The following is a 19,444-nucleotide window of genomic DNA, read 5'->3' as shown; positions in this document are numbered from 1 at the left end:
ATTGATTGGTTGTTTAGAAGATGAGGCTTCTAGGGATTCAGACATTATATCATTCAAACTCATTTAATCTAGGTTCTGTTTAAGTGAGCAATCGCATGCTACTGCGTAAACCCATCAGGTAAAGTTAATCAATTGTATGCGGTTTTGTCACCATCTGCATGCTACTGCGTAAACCGTACACGCTTGGTTTTCACTTCAGTCGGAGTCGCACACGGTTTGGCCGGAACCTGGGTAGATCAGCGGTTGGTGGAGGAGGCGGCCGGAGCTGCTGATCAAGGGTCAAGGGGCGATGGCTTCTTCTTGGGGCGCTCCCTTTGGTTGGTTCAGGCAAAGAAAAGGAGATGAGAGACGGAAGAGATAGAAGAGATATAGATCTAGATCTAATATTTCAAATATTGTGAAATGATTTTCGTTAGATTAAAGTGAAGGCATAGCCATCTTATATAGACTTTTACAATTATCTTAATGCCATCCATTGTCAAAACGAGATGACATGATATGCGGACATATTAGTAATATCATATAATAATTGTCCATTGGACCATTGGTCCATCCAACTTTCATCTAAAGGTTGCTAACACAAGAAGCAACCTCCATCTCCATTTCATTGACCAAGTCAACAGCACTCTCATCTTGGTCAAACCTATTGACCAGTGTTTGACCACATTTGACCATGGTTGTTCGCGTGAAAGCGCAACGCAAGTTTCGGTACGCTTGGGAGCGTACCTTTTAAAACCGCGGTTACACCTTCCGATTAGGGTTGCAAGTGTACAACCCTATCGGGGAGTATAATCGGGTATCGATCCACAGGGACGGTTCCTTTATCTAGAATTTACTTATCTCGACTAAAGACTAGAAGTGAGAAAGAGAGAATTTTGGTACTTAATTTTCCTAAAGAATCAACTCAAGCAATCAAACAATGCAATAGAATAGTAACTGTGCAAGGAAAGGTATAAACTGTGTTTTGATTTAGGATAAAAGATGTTTCAAGGGTTTCATACTTCATCTCTGATTTGCCTCTAGTGGTACGGGTCTTACCAAGTTGGTACGGCTAGGCCGCACCAACCTGGTCTGACCAAGCCGAGTGGGGCTTGGTAAGGGTAGGCCGCACCACTCTTGTAAGACCCGTACTGATGTACCAGTATAGAGCTTACAAGTTCGAGTTGATGCATTTCTTGCTGGTACCTCGTATTAAACTCTTGAGAAAGGTTCAATTGACCATACCTAAGGTTCCTAAACCTCAACTCTCGTTTGTTGGTTCAAGATCTAGGTTTTGGAGTCAATTCTTCACCTTCTAGGGTTTCTAAACCTCAACTCTCGTGTTTTGGTCCAGATCCTCTAGTTGATTGATTGGAGATCTAAGGTATCCTCTAATCTGTCAATTAGGGGAGAATTCAACCTTTCGGCTTCAATTCGAACAAGTCTACCTAAAGAGATTGGTTTGGTTGAGAGAAGGCAATGGTCACATGACCTTGTTAGGGTTGATCTACCATTATAGGCACACCACATGCAATCACAGAAAGATAAAGCAATCAAGACAAGCAAATACACAATCAATACAATCAAAAGAGTTCATACAAGATCCAAATCAAGAAAAGCAACACAAATCAAGAAAATCCATCTACAAACCCTAGAAACAATGATCTACTACTCACAAGTCATAGATCTGTCCAGAAATACAAGTAAAGAGATAAAGAGAGGCATGATAGAACTAGATCGAAGATCGGGAGTGGAGAAGAGGTTGATCCGTCGATTTTTGTCTCTTCCTCTTCCTTCTTCTTCTCTCCTTGCTCCTTTGCTCTCTTTCTCTCTCTCTCTGAGCTCTCAATCTGGAATGAAATGTGTATATCCGAAAATGGAGAGATCCCTCGCTTTAAATAGCCTCTGCCAAGATTTCAATTCTGTCAGGCGGCATCTATGTACGGCCCGTACCAAAGTGGTACGGCCAGGCCGTACAAGATGGGAGGGAGGCTGGATCGGCTAAGTCTGGTAAGGGCCGTACCAAGTCTAGTAAGGGTCGTACCAAGTCTGGTAAGGGCCGTACCAAGCCTGGTAAGGGTCGTACCAGAGAGTCCAAAAACGCCGTTTCTTCGTTTATTTTGCTCCAATCCTGCAGAAAACAAACAAACTCTCAGCAGTACCAAATTCTAAGGATATATCAATGAAATGCACATAATTTTGACAATTTAGAATGTGAATTTGGTACGAAATCAAGTCAAATATAGGCTAAATATGCGAGGTATCAAATTCCCCCAAGCTAAACCTTTGCTTGTCCTCAAGCAAAGATCTGTTCTTTGTTACCGGGTTGGACTCTAAATGCAAGTTAAGTTCTTAAATGTGAAAATTTACATGAGTCGCTTAAATCAAGAACCTCGAGAATCTTTATGGTATGATTTGGACTTTCCTTGATCAATTTTGATTCACCCCACAAATTGACTAATCAAACTTCAAGTTCTAGAATGTTTTAATACTTGCAAAGCTGAATACTCGAATTGATCGATCTATCATTCTCTTACTAAAATCAAGCTCTCATTTGTGGAGATTTTCCCTTTTTCTCCCCCAAGCTTGGAACAAGCTTAGGTTAGCAAGTCGCGGACTTCGTGTGTTGATATATGCAAAAGTTATTTTTCTTTTCTAAATTTGGGAGACGGGCTCAAAGGCGCCCAATAGGACTTATTGCCAGTACTCTTATTTTCTCCATCCTTTTTTTTTTTTTTTTTAAATTTGGGAGACGAGCTCAAAGGCGCCCAATAGGACTTATTGCCAGTACTCTTATTTTCTCCATCTTTTTTTTATTTTTTTATTCTTTTGCTTTTGCACATATACCATGAATACACACATCCATTGGTATTCATTCATACCAATGAATATCCAAATCTTCATTTCCCTATTTAAAAGGCACAGTTCAGTTTCAAAAATTGATTTTTGATACAATTCAAGTTTTCATCCTTTCAAGTTCTCAAAACATCCCTTCCTAATCAGTTCTTTGATCAATTATGGGGTTAGTTCTAATTTTTCAAAGTCATCCAAATCACAACCAAAATTGTTCAAACAAGTCCTTAACCCAAGCAATCACACAAATTTATCACCTAAAAATGCAAATTTTGGAAAAATAAACATGACCTAAATGCAGATACAGTTTTCTTCTATTCACCCCCCCCCCCCCCCCAAGCTTGAATGAAGCATTGTCCTCAATGCTTGAATTCACACAAGAAAAAGTAAATAGAAGAAAATATGGAAACTAACCAGACATGAAGTGAAGGGTGAGGCGGGGGCGTCTCACAGGTTGGTGGAAGGTGGATCATGCGGCACTGGGGGAAGCACCCACTTCTGTGATACACGGACCATGCGATCAAACCCTTGCATCAGGAGAATCCACAAGATTTCTTTCAAGGTCATGATAGAGCACCTGATCGCGCCTGTGTTAGCTTTCAATTTCTCCAAGCGCGTGGCAGTCCGATCGGGTTTGAGATCTGCACTTATGATCACAAGACAAGATTTATCTGGGACTAGGAACTCATACCTGAAGTTAAAGTCAGCTTGGAGAGTCTTGAGTTCAGAAGTCGGCGCCTCTGGTTGGGCTTTGACGCAACCCGCGTGGGTTTCATCCAACCCGCTTCCTCTGGTCTCCAGGTCTTCAGGTCGTGACACGCAACTCGCGTGAGATTCATGCGGCTCGCGTCCAGGTTCCCCCAGGTCAACAGTTGTCACCTCTGCTCCATACACTGGTTTTAACTCGTTTGTTTCAACCTGCAACTCATCAGGGTCATCTTTAACTGAACTCTCGTATCCCTTGCGGAGTTGTCCCTTAGCCAATTGATCCATTAGCGTATTTATAATCTTGCTTCGAGAAGCTAATTGGGCATTGATCGCTTGCATCTGCTCGAGCATCATCTGATTCATCTTCCTTTGCTGGTGCATGAAGTCACTCACAGCGGGATCAATGTACGGCTCGGGTGGATCGGATTGGAATGAGCAGTTGTTTGAGTTGTCGAATGGTGCATTGTTGTAGAAGTTGCGACTGTAGTTGTTGAGATAGTTGACCTGTTCGGGTTCCTCATCCCATTCCGCCAGTGGGCAATACTCGTAAGAGTGCCTCCTATCCCCACATATGACACATGGCTGTGGTTGATGGTTACCGAATGCCTTCATGCTCATTTTGATTAAAGCCTCCTCCAGCTCGGCAGCTCTAGCAGATAGAGCTGCGATCTGATCAACCCTGTATCGACCGCCTCCTCCTCCTCGAGAATTGTCGTGGCCGGACCACTGTTGGTATGTTGCCATAGCGTCTTGAGCTTCTCTGTCTCTTCCACGCGAGTCGCGTCGGTTGTGATGCAGGGTGCGTCGAGAGGTGGTTGTGCAGGGACAGCTGTGTTCCTGTGGTAAGAGAAAAATAAAAGAAAAAGATACAAGTTAAAATCTAGATTAGCTAAGATAAGCAAAAATCCAGAAAATGGTAGCCGTCCCCGGCAACGGCGCCAAAAACTTGTTCGCGTGAAAGCGCAACGCAAGTTTCGGTACGCTTGGGAGCGTACCTTTTAAAACCGCGGTTACACCTTCCGATTAGGGTTGCAAGTGCACAACCCTATCGAGGAGTATAATCGGGTATCGATCCACAGGGACGGTTCCTTTATCTAGAATTTACTTATCTCGACTAAAGACTAGAAGTGAGAAAGAGGGAGTTTTGGTACTTAATTTTCCTAAAGAATCAACACAAGCAATCAAACAATGCAATAGAATAGTAACTGTGCAAGGAAAGGTATAAACTGTGTTTTGATTTAGGATAAAAGATGTTTCAAGGGTTTCATACTTCATCTCTGATTTGCCTCTAGTGGTACGGGTCTTACCAAGTTGGTACGGCTAGGCCGCACCAACCTGGTCCGACCAAGCCGAGTGGGGCTTGGTAAGGGTAGGCCGCACCACTCTTGTAAGACCCGTACTGATGTACCAGTACAGAGCTTACAAGTTCGAGTTGATGCATTTCTTGCTGGTACCTCGTATTAAACTCTTGAGAAAGGTTCAATTAACCATACCTAATGTTCCTAAACCTCAACTCTCGTTTGTTGGTTCAAGATCTAGGTTTTGGAGTCAATTCTTCACCTTCTAGGGTTTCTAAACCTCAACTCTTGTGTTTTGGTCCAGATCCTCTAGTTGATTGATTGGAGATCTAAGGTATCCTCTAATCTGTCAATTAGGGGAGAATTCAACCTTTCGGCTTCAATTCGAACAAGTCTACCTAAAGAGATTGGTTTGGTTGAGAGAAGGCAATGGTCACATGACCTTGTTAGGGTTGATCTACCATTATAGGCACACCACATGCAATCACAGAAAGATAAAGCAATCAAGACAAGCAAATACACAATCAATACAATCAAAAGAGTTCATACAAGATCCAAATCAAGAAAAGCAACACAAATCAAGAAAATTCATCTACAAACCCTAGAAACAATGATCTACTACTCACAAGTCATAGATCTGTCCAGAAATACAAGTAAAGAGATAAAAAGAGGCATGATAGAACTAGATCGAAGATCGGGAGTGGAGAAGAGGTTGATCCGTCGATTTTTGCCTCTTCCTCTTCCTTCTTCTTCTCTCCTTGCTCCTTTGCTCTCTTTCTCTCTCTCTCTGAGCTCTCAATCTGGAATGAAATGTGTATATCCGAAAATGGAGAGATCCCTCGCTTTAAATAGCCTCTGCCAAGATTTAAATTCTATCAGGCGGCATCTATGTACGGCCCGTACCAAAGTGGTACGGCCAGGCCGTACAAGATGGGAGGGAGGCTGGATCGGCTAAGTCTGGTAAGGGCCGTACCAAGTCTGGTAAGGGCCGTACCAAGCCTGGTAAGGGCCGTACCAAGCCTGGTAAGGGCCGTACCAAGCCTGGTAAGGGCCGTACCAGAGAGTCCAAAAACGCCGTTTCTTCGTTTATTTTGCTCCAATCTTGCATAAAACAAACAAACTCTTTGCAGTACCAAATTCTAAGGATATATCAATGAAATGCACATGATTTTGACAATTTAGAACGTGAATTTGGTACGAAATCAAGTCAAATATAGGCTAAATATGCGAGGTATCAATGGTCAAACATCCATTCAATTTGCTATAACTTTTGAACTCTAAGTCAAAATTGTGCATACCACATATCCACACGCTCATATGATAATCATCTATAACATGGTATGATATAGTCAACCAAAATAGTAGGTTTAGCATACATTAATATATGTTCAATCATATTAAACATATACCCTCCCATAATCAAATCACCATTTGTACAGCCGATTACAAATTGATTTGATTAGTTCTCATGTCTCTCATAGTGTTGATCAATATAATGACTCGCATTATTTGATTCGCTATGTATGTTGTTTCTAACATCTTAGTACAGTGTCATAAACTCGTATGACATCTTGACCGAGGATCTTGTAGGTGTGACCAGCTTGGATCTGTATTATGTTGGCAATCTGGAACAGCATGTTTCCAGTTGACCAAGGTTAGGGTCTAACAACACGCGTTGACTCCTCAATTATACAGATGATATGTAATCTGACAAAATAGTTGATCCAATATCGACAATGCATGATTACACTGCCTATGTTGTTTCCAATATCTCATGATGATCCAATAATGAACGCGAGATATGATGTTGTCATTCCCACTGTATCATTGATTACGTTTCTTAACACGTGAGCATCATATTATAATCCATGATTGTTAATCATGGTGTGCACATATAATATAATCACTATCAAGGGACTCAGGGATATCATAGCTTACTCGTCATTCACCAAGATGCGAATAAGGGATATTTGTCCTATTGACATATGCATATTACCCAACTTAAGTTCTACACATAGATAGGATGTCTTTATAGCTCCCTGTTATGGCGAGCGGTGGACACTAACCACTTATGTGCATACCTTAAGAAGGAAAACCAAATGTCTCAGACATAAGACAACAACACCCCTTGAAACATTAATGACATAACACAAAATCCTTATAATGTTCGTGTGGTCAAATCCGATGACATATAAACACTTATATGCATGTGTGATATTAAACCGGCAACACGACCGTGTTGATCTATGATAGCTAGATCAAAATATTTAATCATCACACTATCCTCAGGTGTAATTAGTGTTCCTTGCTAATTACCTCAATCATGGATACTTTAAAGTTCATTACTTTTATTAGCTGGTTGCTACATAATCTTACTTTTAGATAAACCACAAGGAATGCAACGTAAGGCAACAAAGTGACTATCGTCAACCAATCATATGAATAAGAAATACAAACAAAATATTTGCTCTACGACACCTGACTCTATCAGCATTATGAGTATAGTTGGTGGAGGTGGTGGTTGTACATCCCTTTCCTCAACTGGTTGCTTAGTCTCATAATTTAACTCCTCATGAGTAAGTTCTTTGCCATCCTCCTTAACTTGCCTTGTCGCGGGTTTAACCATTCTCCTACTATCCCAATATCACCACAAGGAAATGAGGGTGTGTCTCCAATCTAGACATCTTGTGCAACATCTTGAGTTTCCTTAGTCCGCACTGAAGAGAAAAACAATGGTTTCAAAGAGAGAAAATCAAAGAGGAGATAGATCAAGTTTTTGTCGGGAAAAAAAGCACTTCCCATTTTCTGTTTTCTGAGATTTATTAGAGTCTTTACAAATTTTACAAATAAGACCCTACAAACTTTAGTAATTACAAATAACATAAAATAAAAAAGGAAACAAGAGGAATGAGTAAGGGACCCAACAAACTCCTCCTCCCGACTCATGGAGCGTGTCCTCCAACCAAACCCGCCTTCTCACAACAAACTTCAAGCTTCAATGACGGTATCGACTTTGTCAACATATCCGAACCATTCTCACTCATGTGGATTTTCTCCAACACCAATTCCTTGCTCTCAAGCACATCACGTATCCAATGATACCTCAACTCAATGTGTTTGGAGCGAGAGTGAAACATCGGATTCTTGCTCAAGTGAATCGCACTTTGACTATCACAAAGTAATACATACCTCTCTTGCCGAACACCCAACTCATGCAAGAACTTTTTCATCCAAATTAACTCTTTGCATGCTTCCGTAATGACTATGTACTCGGCTTCGGTAGTAGAGAGTGCAACACACTTTTGCAACTTAGATTGCCATGACATGGCTCCGTTTCCAAAACAAATCAAATAACCGGATGTAGACTTCCTCGAGTCTATGTCACCGGCCCAATCGGCATCCGTATATGCCTCCAATACCGGATTGTTTGTGCCACCAAAACAAATGCAATAATTGGTTGTGCCCCTTAAATACCGGAGAATCCACTTAATGGCATTCCAATGCACCTTATCCGGATTAGAAAGAAAACGACTTACCATACCAACGGCATGAGCAATGTCCTGTCTCATGCACACCATTGCATACATCAAAGAGCCTACAACCGAGGCATATGGCACATTTCTCATCTCATTCTTCTCATTTTCATCTTTAGGACAGCCATCATGAGATAATTTAAAGTGACTAGCAAGAGGAGATGTTACCGGTTTACACTTGTCCATGTTGAATCTTTGAAGTACCTTCTCGATGTACTTCTCTTGTGACAACCAAAGCTTCCAATCCTTACGGTCTCTAGTGATTCTCATTCCAAGAATTTGCCTTGCCGCACCCAAGTCTTTCATGGCAAATTCATTCCCAAGCCTCTCTTTTAATGCTTTGATTTTTGTCAAATCACTTCCAACGACCAACATGTCGTCAACATAGAGCAAGAGGATAATAAAATCACCACTAGAGTACTTCTTCACAAAAACACAATTATCGGAATTAGTTTTCTCAAATTTGTTGTCACACATAAAAGATTCAAACCTTTTGTACCAATTTCGAGGCGCTTGCTTCAAGCCATAAAGGCTCCTCCTCAACTTGCATACCAAGTGATCTTGCCCCTTCTTCTCAAAACCCTCGGGTTGCTCCATGTAGAGCTCCTCCTCCAAATCACCATGGAGGAATGCGGTCTTGACATCTAGTTGTTCCACCTCCAAATTCAAGCTAGCGGCCAAGCCAAGCACCACCCTAATTGAGGACATCTTAACAACGGGCGAGAAGATTTCTTCGAAATCAACTCCCTTCTTTTGATCGAATCCCTTCACAACTAACCGAGCTTTGTACCTCGGTTTTGCCTCTTGTCCCTCCAATTTAACCCGATACACCCACTTGTTCTTGAGCACCTTTTTGCCTCTTGGCAATTTCACTAATTCAAATGTGTTGTTCTCATGCAAAGATTTCATCTCATCTTGCATGGCTTCCAACCACTTATCCTTGTGCTCCGACACCATGGCTTCTTGAAAACATTCGGGCTCACTGTTATCTACAAGCAAAGCAAATTCATTAGATGAGTACCTTGTATTAGCCCGCCTATCTCGAGTTGACCTTCTTAATTCTTGCACTTGAGAAGCCTCATTGAAGGGATAGAAATTTCGGGTTCATTTTCCTCCTCTTGTGGGTCATTAGTTTCGGTTAGTTGACTTGAAGTTGGCTGATTTGTTTCGGTATTTAGGTTGTTGGTTGATATAGGAGTTAGATCAATAAAGTTTCTTGAAGAAATTTTGGCCTTGTCGAGATTTTGCACATTCTCAATGGTTTCTTCCTCAAAGAAAACCACATCTCGACTTCTCACTAACTTCTTCTCAATAGGATCCCACAACCTATACCCGAATTCACCATTTCCGTACCCCAAAAAAATACACTCTTTGGTCTTGCTATCAAGCTTTGACCTTTCATCCTTGGGTATGTGCACAAAAGCCCTACAACCAAACACTTTAAGGTGATCATAGGATATGTCTTTACCTTTCCAAACCCTTTCCGGTACATCACCGTCTAATGCATGTGAAGAAGAACGATTGATCAAGTGCACCGCAGTGTTCAAAGCTTCACCCCAAAAACCTTTTGAAAGTTTAGAATGAGAGAGCATACATCGAATTCTCTCACAAATGGTGCGGTTCATCCTTTCGGCTATGCCATTTTGTTGTGGAGTTTTGGGTACGGATCTCTCAAGTTTAATACCATTGGTCTTGCAAAATGTCTCAAAGGGACCACGGTATTCTCCTCCATTATCCAACCGGACACACTTCAACTTCTTTCCGGTTTCTCTTTCAACCTTCACAACCCATTGCTTGAACACATCCAACACTTGATTCTTTGTTTTAAGGGAATACGCCCATAATTTTCTAGAATGGTCATCCACAAAGGTTACAAAATAAAGAGCACCACCAATGGTTCTATCTCCCATTGAACAAAGATCGGTATGCACCAAGTCCAACAAATCTGGTTTCTTGCTTGTCGGATTTCTTTTAAAGATTATACGATGTTGTTTGCCCGCCAAACAATGTGTGCAAGAAGTGAGAGAGGTGCCATCACAAGACACATAATTTTTCTTGGAAAGAATCTCAATGCCTTTTTCACTCATGTGACCCAACCACAAGTGCCATAAATCGGTTGAGTTACATTCCGAGACATTCACCTCACCACATACCTTTACTTGAGTCACATAAAGCGAACCGGATTTGGAACCACGAGCAACAACTAAATGTCCTCTCAATAATTTCCATCTTCCTCCAAAGAAGTAACTTTGGTATCCATCATTATCAAGGGCACCAACCTAAATCAAGTGAAGCCTCATATCCGGCACATGCCGAACATCCTTGAGAACAAGCTTGCATCCCAAACTAGTCTCCACATATACATCTCCAATTCCGGAGATTTTACAAACTTCGTTATTCCCCATTCTTACAACACCATAATTACCCTCCTTGTAGGAAGTAAACAAGTCACGTCTAGATGTGACATGAAATGAGGCCGCGGAGTCCACTACCCAAGTGGAGTCTTGACTAGTGAAATTTACAAAACCTTCATCACAAGCAATGAATACTTCTCCATCGGAAGCAATGGCGGTGGTATGCACCTTCTCATCATCACCGCCTTTACCCCTAGATTGATCTCTCTTAAGACCATCATTCTTGGCTTTCAATTTCCGACACTCATTCTTCATATGACCGGGCTTCTTGCAATAATAACAAATAATTCCCTTTCTAGACTTTGACCTCTTCTTTGATTTATCCCGCTTGTCATCATCATGAGAGTTTCTATGAGTACTTCTACCCCGATTTTCGGTAACAAGAGCCGAAGACTCACCAGTGATCCCTAACTCCTTACGCCTCAACTCCTTATTGAGCATGCTATCTTTTACCATGGGGGTCACAACACCATCCGATGCCGAGTTACTCAAAGACACCACCAAAGTTTTCCAACTATCGGGTAGAGAACTCAATAAAATTAAGGCTTGTAACTCTTCATCCAAAACCATTTTCATGGTAGACAAACGGTTTACACAATCTTGAAACCTACTCAAGTGATCTGACACCGAAGACCCTTCTTGATATTTCATATTAACCAACTTTCTAATATAAAAGGCCTTATTTTGAGCTGTCTTGCGCTCATACAAACCCTCAAGTTTCTCCCACAAAATTTTAGCCTCGGTTTCGGTTGAAATATGGTGATACATGGAATCATCAACCCATTGTCTAATTATGGCAATTGTCTTTCGATTAGAAATTTTCCAAGTCACATCGGAGGTACTATTGGGTTTTGTACCCGTAAGGGGTTCATAAGCATCCTTACAATACAACAAATCCTCCATACGAGACTTCCAAATAGAATAGTTGGACGAAGTAAGTTTGATCATAGTACCACTATTACTCTCCTCCATTTCAAAAAAAATTTAGATCACCACTAAACCGAGACTTTGATGCACCAAATACTAAAAAATTCTGATTAAATAATTCTTACAGCAATCAACGCATAATTAACCAAAGGATCTTGGTTCACCCACGCGGTCTACAGAGAAGACACCCAAAATCGCAGCTCACCGTGGAACAAAGGAGAATAGCGAACCAGAAACGAAATCACTGTTCACTGTAGCTCGCGGATCACTGTAGCACGCTGAAAGCAAAACGAAATCAAAAAACAGAAGCACCAGGATTCTCTATGCTCTGATACCAGTTGAAGAGAAAAACAAGGGTTTCAAAGAGAGAAAATCAAAGAGGAGATAGATCAAGTTTTTGTCGGGAAAAAAAGCACTTCCCATTTTCTGTTTTCTGAGATTTATTAGAGTCTTTACAAATTTTACAAATAAGACCCTACAAACTTTAGTAATTACAAATAACAGAAAATAAAAAAGGAAACAAGAGGAATGAGTAAGGGACCCAACACGCACATCATTCCCACTATCTCTTGTAAGGAAATCATCCTCCAAGAATACTGCAAAATGTGCAATAAACATTTTATTCTCATATCTATTTTAAAAGTAGTACCATTTTGTTTTCATAATATATCGCTCAAAAATGTTCTTGTCAGCCTTAGTTTCGAGTTTAGTAGTCATCTGATGACACTTCACATAAGCCTCGCAACTCCAAATTTTCATGAAAGACACGATGAGAAACTTCCCAGTCCATATCTATTGTGGTGTATTTTCAACTGATTTTGATGGAACTCTATTTCGAATGAACGGGATAATTTCAAATGCAAAACCCCAGAAAAAGATATGAAGATCAATTTGGCTCATCATAGATTGTACCATGTCCGACAAGGTTCAATTTCTTCTCTCTAAAATACCATTCTATTGTGGCATTCCATGATGTGTCATTTGTGAAACAATTCCACACTTCTTCATATAATCACCAAACTCATGACTAAGGTATACACCACATCGATCAGACCTCAAGACTTTAATTTTCTTCTTGAATTGGTTCACTACATTCTTGAATGTTACAAGTCTCAACAGATCACTTGCCCTTTCTCTTTTTCTTGGAGAAAGGGGGGCTTTTACTATCTTGCCATAATGTCACACCCCACGACAACCCGCCACGTATTTATACGTAAGGCGTGAGCATGTTACACACATCATCAATAAAATTTTAATAAAATATATATACTGCCACAAATCTATATATAAATCACACAAGTATTTTGATACAAAGGACATAAATGGACATGGTTATTATATAAATGTCTCATAACCATATTCATTATTTGTATTCAAACAAACAAATAAACAAAGTGGCAATATAATAGTTTATCCACGCTTTGCCTTCTCATTTTACTCCTCACCTCGCCTAGCCACGTTGTCTTCGTCACCTGGAACCCACATAAATAAAGTGGTACGGATGAGAGCTCAAACAAAAACTCTCCGTGCGGATTTTTAGTTCCAGCCCGGATCTTTGTGAAATTAACTTTAGATATCAAATATAAATTTCTCATTCAAATTCAATTAATGAAATCTATCCAATGATGCACCAATTTAGTTATTTAATCAAAAACATCTATTTTTCCTTTTTAATTCACATTTCTTTTGCCTGACTAAGCGGTGCATCCAGCTTTCCGCTAAGTCTTAGTTGTCTCACTAGGCGGTGCATCCGGCTTTCCGCTAGGTCTTGATTGTCTCATTAGACGGTGCATCCGGCTTTCCGCTAAGTTTTGACCCGTGACAGGACCGCTTTCACCTACAGTCACGTTAACGAGGGGTCTAGTCGAACACCGGACCCAATGTATACATCCCGATATGTAAAACATATCGGCCCCTGTTCACTTATTGTATTCTAACCTTTTCTATTCACATATATCACGTTCATTTCAAAAATCCATTTCAATAACAATCATGTGATCTTTCCTTAGATTTTCAAATGCACCATTCATCACAGAACTATAAAAATAAATATTTAACCAAAACGGTAAAGTAATTTAACAACTATCCAGGAAATACACCGCACCTTGAATTTCGTAGGTTCCTCGAGCGTACTCTTCACGTTCGTCACGTTCCTCAATCTCTATTCCCGAACCTAATTTATTTAATTCAACTTTAATTAATATAGTTTCTAATTAATAAATTTCTTACTGTTTCATTATTTAAAAATGATTGGTAATAAATTTAAATTCATTGAAATACCAAATTAGAAATTAAATAAATAATCAAAATCTAGAAAATTTTAAAGAAGTTAGATACGAAATTATAAAATTACAATTAACTATAAAATACGTTTGTATGCTTAGTTATAACAGAGACTATATTTGATAAACAAAAAGTTGATATAACATTAAAGTGATTATGAATAAAACGCAAAAGAGTAAATAATTAATGGATATGATCTATTACAGTAACGAAATGACAAAAAATTATAAGGATGAAATACATGTGAATAGAATCATAAAAATTGAGATATTTTGTAGAAATTAAGAACTACAGTATATGCTAATTAACGAAAAAGACAAATTAGATACCTAGTAGATAAGACAATTTAGATATACCTAGAAGAAAGGAAGATACAACAGCGGTGGACTTGAAGAGGCTTTAAACAGAGAACATAGAGAGATAATGTGTTTAATTATTTTCTTTGAATAGGTGAAAGGACGGGTTGATGTGAGAACAGAGAAGGAAGAAATATATCAGGTATTAAAATAAAAAGAAGGGTTTTCTCTGTAGAGGCGCATAGAAAGGGATAAACACATACAGGAGGCGTGAAAATGTTTTAAGTGATTTAAGCAGAAAGATATATAGTTATGGGCTGAAATTTAATTAATGAAATATGGGCTCTTAGAAAATTAATTAATTAGGTTGGGCTGAAGGCATATTATAAAATATGGACGGTAGGAAATTAATTGGACTCAAGTCTATTTTGGTCTACTAATGCATTTAACTAATATAATTAAATATAGTTTAATTTATACCTTAACTTAAATTTACATGGCGTTACACATAAACAATATCCACATGTGTTAATTGACTCAAAGTCAAATTAACCAAGACATCCATGCTCATGCATTTAATTTCTTGATGTGTTTCTTATTTACGTAGCCTAGATAACAATGCCACATGTAAGTAATCACATTACTTTGAGCCTCTTGTTGTTGGAAATGTTGCATACAGTTCTATCTATATCAAGCAAGTATAAATCATTTACTACTTTGTAAGAAGTTTAGAATAAGCCATTACGAGTTATGGAACAGCCATTGTTTTCAAACTCAAACATAAATCCATCATTGTCCAATAAAGCAATAGAAATAATGTTTTTAGTAACAATAGGAACATAATAAGCATTGTTCAGTTCCATTGTTAAACAGCTCAGCAAAAGTAAATCAACTCTTAATTTAAACTTTGTTATATTAATCTATGCGGAACTAACAATTTGGCTGAATGGATTTTATATTTGTTAATTATTAGTCAAAAGCAAGAAAATTGTTTTGTCTACAAAAATAACTCCTTTGGCTCAATTACTTGAAGGAACTGGGTAATGATGTTTATTTTTGCTCAAGTGTGCTTTTTTTTTCCTTGTGCAGAGAAACTTGTTATATTGGCCATTATCAGAAATTAATGGAGAAGGCTGCTATAGGCGTAGCTAATACTGCATTGAATTCAGTAGTAAAAATAGCAATAACAACCATCACAAATGAAATTGGTTTACTGCTAGGGGTTCAAAAAGAGTTATGTTTCATCAAAGAAGAACTCGAGATGATGCAAGGTTTCTTGCAGGCTGCCTCAACTGAGAAAGAGAAAGACAAAGTCGTGACCATATGGGTCAAGCAAGTGAAAGATTTGGCATTCGAAGTGGAAGATTGTCTCCAGGAAGCTTCTGTTCACCTAATGAAAAAAAATTGCCTACCTATCATGTGCTCGGTGAAGAAACGGGATCATATCGCAAAACAAATTCAGATGCTGAAAACTAGAATTGAGGATGTGAGTAAGAGAAACCTTCGGTATCAGCTGATTAAGGGAAATGGTGGTCACACATACGATGAGAGTGCTTCCACCAAATCGATTGCCAATGTAGAGGCTTTGCTTGTAGGTTTGGATGAACCTAAGAGAAAACTAAATCAGCTTATTCTCAAGTGGAATGGGGAAGCTGTGATATCAGTGGTAGGAATGGGAGGTCTTGGAAAGACGACTCTTGTCAGAGAGGTTTTTGGTTTTCAAGAACTGAGAAATAAGTTTAATCATTTTTCTTGGGTAACTGTCCAACATCCTTTCAACAAGGAAGAATTTATACAAAGTCTAGCTAAGCAAATCCCATTTGATCCCAATGAAAATAAGTCAGAGCTATTATCCAAAAAACCAATAGAAGAGAAGGTAACTGAATATCTAAAAAATAATAAGTGTTTGATTGTACTAGATGACCTTTCTAGTGCGTCGGAATGGAATAAGATAAAGGATGTGTTACCTATGGTCAATGGGAGCCGGATAATAGTAACCACACGATTAAGGCCTCTGGCAGAATCTATATCTCACCGAAGTGACAATATATATGAAGTTAGAGAACTTTCAGAAATAGATGCTTTGGATCTATTTATCAAAGCAGTGTACAAAATCCCCAATTATCATATTGTGATTGGTCCTTCGGAAACGAAAGACGATCCACTTGACGAAAGAAAATGTGACATGAAATATGGTACCAGTAACACTGAGATAGAAGAACATGATAGCGAAGTGCAGAAAGAATGCATAGCCATCACTATTACAAAGGACATGGTGACTGAAGCTGGTTTAATTATAAAGAGTTGCGGTCAATTACCACTTGCCATTGTAACTATTGGCAGTTATCTGGCCACCAAACCTAAAACAAGTGCTGAATGGAAGACAATGCGTGAAAATCTTAGCTCAGAGCTTGCCAATAATCCAAACCTAGGGGTAGTGAACAATATTCTTACTTCTAGTTACGATCGCTTGCCATACCATCTCAAGCCATGTTTGTTGTATCTAAGTGTTTTCCATAACCACAAGGAAATAAGACGATCAAGGATAATAAGGCGATGGATGGCTGATGGATATGTAATGGGTGGCCGTAAAAGGACAGCAGAGGAGGTAGGAAAGAGCAACTACTATGATATCATGGGAAGAAATTTGATCCAACCATCACAAATGGACACAATCGTCAATGGGGACGTTAAAAGATGTAGCATTCATGATCTGATGTACGAATTGATTCTTGAAAAGGCTGTGGATGAGAATATTGTGTCATTGCTTGAAGATAAATACCTCTTAACCATGACAGATAAGGTGAGGCACCTTGTCATCGCAGGTGGACCATGCACAAGGGACAATTTCCAAGAAAGAGTGAAGCTGTCTCACATGCGATCCTTATCAATTTTTGGAGAGGTGGGAGACTATCTGAGTTATCCTAGAATGAAGTTGGTAAGAGTGCTAGATCTAGAAGGCACTTTAAATTTGAATGATGGGGACCTGAGGAGCATAGGCAAGCTTCATCTCTTAAAGTACCTCGGTCTTAGGGGGACAAAAATTAAAAAACTCCCAAATTCTTTGGGAAAGCTTAGTGAACTTGAGACCCTTGATATTAGAAACACATGTGTACTCCTACTACCAACGGGAGTTACTAAGCTACACAAGTTAAGCTATCTACGTGCAGGATCGAATGACTATTTTTATCACCAAACACCAATGAAAGATAAATTAGATGATATAGCTAAGAAAATAAAACTCAAACGTGGAGACAATTTTGTTTCAAGTGGTGTTCAACACTTCACTTCACTATGTTGGATGATTCCTAATTTTCCCTGTTATTACTTAGAAAAGTTTGAGGAATCCAAAGTAGACCATTTATCAGGTGGAGTGAGGGTTCCTCGAGGAATAGGTAAATTAAGGTCACTAAATAATTTTGGCACCATTGATATTGCTGGGAGCAATAGTTTAGCTAAGGAGATGGAGAATCTTACCAACCTACGTAAGTTAGCAGTGACTGGTTTCACCAAGAACAATGGGAAAACATTAGGAGTGGTGATTAATGGGCTTAAGCACTTAAGGTCATTAGTCCTTAAAGCAAAAGATGAATCAGGGCTGGGATGTTGCTTAAATGCTGTATCTTCTCCACCCAAGTATCTTCAAAGCCTAAAGTTACACAGCGATATTGATGGCCAATTGCCTGATTGGATCAGTTCCCATGAGAATTTGGAGAAGATACATTTCAAGTGTACTTACCTAAAGGGAGGAATTAAATTCATTGAAAAGTTGCCGAACCTGAAGATTCTCTGTATGTTGAAAAACACATTTCTAGTAGGTGAGAAGGAACTATGCTTTAGCAAGGGTACATTTCCAATGTTGGAGGTAATGAATCTTGAGGACATAGATGAGTTAGAATCGGTGTCAATTGAAAAAACATCATTGAAAAAACTTGAGCAGCTAAAGATCAACAGATGCTGGTATATAAAAGATGATGGGCTGTCAGGGTTGAAATTTCTTTTACAACTCAAGGAGATGGAGGTGAGGTATACGAACAGGAATAAAAATTTAGGGGCAAACATAGAGGAGCAACTCAAGAATCATCCAAAAGAACCCGTCCTCAGGTTGATTAAAAATACTGATCCTAAAGCTGAAGAACCTAAAGCTCAACAACGTAAAACTCAAGAACCTAAAGCTCAAGAACCTAAAGCTCGATAAAAATACTGCTCCGGTATTGGTTGTAATAAGCGTTTGTATATTCCTCAAGTATGGCGTGTCGAGTTTGAATTTAATTAATGGAACTGTTGTTATTTTCTTCATTGTACTGTTCCTAATTAATGTATTTTATTTCCCTTTTGTTGGTGTGTAATAAATTGACCAGATAATTTCTTGACTTTTGATACTATTATGCTGCAGTCTGTAATAATTTGTTCTTTGGATGTACCTTTTTTCATCCTATGAAGAAACAAAACTATTATGTTATTTACTCTTTAGTCCGAGAAAATTATTTGAGATTCTTGGGATCCTGTCTCTCAGATTTTCTCGTTTGTTTATTCATGATAACTTGTCTGTTGGGCTTTGTTCTGATCTTTCTTTGGAAACCTGAAAAGTATTCAAATTATTTTTTGCATTTCGGCATTTGGATGTGACATTTCTACTTTTCAAATTTTTTCTGTTTCATTATTTTTATTTATTAAGTTTGATTTTAAATTACGAGTAAACTAATTGGCCTCCGTCCTTTCCACGGGTGGACCCAAGTGAGTCTTACTTCCATTATTCAGAGAACCGTCTTTTTTGTGGGATAGGATTAGTACCAGTTAAGAATACTATTTTTTTATCAAAAGCTAATTAATGTGGATTAAAATTTTGTTTACTAGATTTCATATAAAAATAAGTATTTTACCAATGTTTGTAATAAGATAATAATTATCTGCTATAGAAACTTAAAAACCGTCAAACTTTCAAAGTTAATTAAGCACTCATAATCTTAGCATAATTTCAAACATAGAAAAACAATGTTATCTTTATTTTATTGAAATTATGCTGATGAAGATCTATGGCAATCCGCTTTTAAAAGATCCAACGAAATATCCCATCTATCGTATTTGTAGATACCAGAACATTTTTCAGTTCTTCTAAATGGATGTAGCAATTTTTGTTTTTCTTCAAATAA

At 38.7% G+C, this 19,444-nt stretch overlaps 2 protein-coding genes across 2 annotated transcripts in view; one reads left to right on the top strand and one right to left on the bottom strand.

Annotated features, from left to right (window-relative positions):
* Positions 1 to 15,553, bottom strand: part of LOC144561872 (protein-L-isoaspartate O-methyltransferase 1-like) — a 54,877-nt gene extending 39,324 nt beyond the window's left edge. Inside the window, exon 1 of the mRNA XM_078310980.1 lies at positions 15,550 to 15,553. The gene's annotated coding sequence lies outside the window, so the exon portion shown is untranslated. The remainder of the gene's footprint in view (positions 1 to 15,549) is intronic.
* Positions 15,553 to 18,489, top strand: LOC144568249 (disease resistance protein PIK6-NP-like). The gene is made up of 2 exons (XM_078318573.1): positions 15,553 to 16,422; positions 16,561 to 18,489. The coding sequence occupies exons 1-2, from the start codon at positions 15,553 to 15,555 to the stop codon at positions 18,487 to 18,489; spliced, it is 2,799 nt and encodes a 932-aa protein (XP_078174699.1).
* The last annotated feature ends 955 nt before the right edge of the window (positions 18,490 to 19,444 follow it).

This window comes from Carex rostrata, chromosome 1, assembly GCF_964058835.1.
Source record: "Carex rostrata chromosome 1, lpCarRost1.2, whole genome shotgun sequence".
In the NCBI taxonomy this organism is placed as follows: Eukaryota; Viridiplantae; Streptophyta; class Magnoliopsida; order Poales; family Cyperaceae; genus Carex; species Carex rostrata.
The sequence above is the reverse complement of the archived record's forward strand: the minus strand, read 5'-3'. Positions and strand labels throughout refer to the sequence as shown.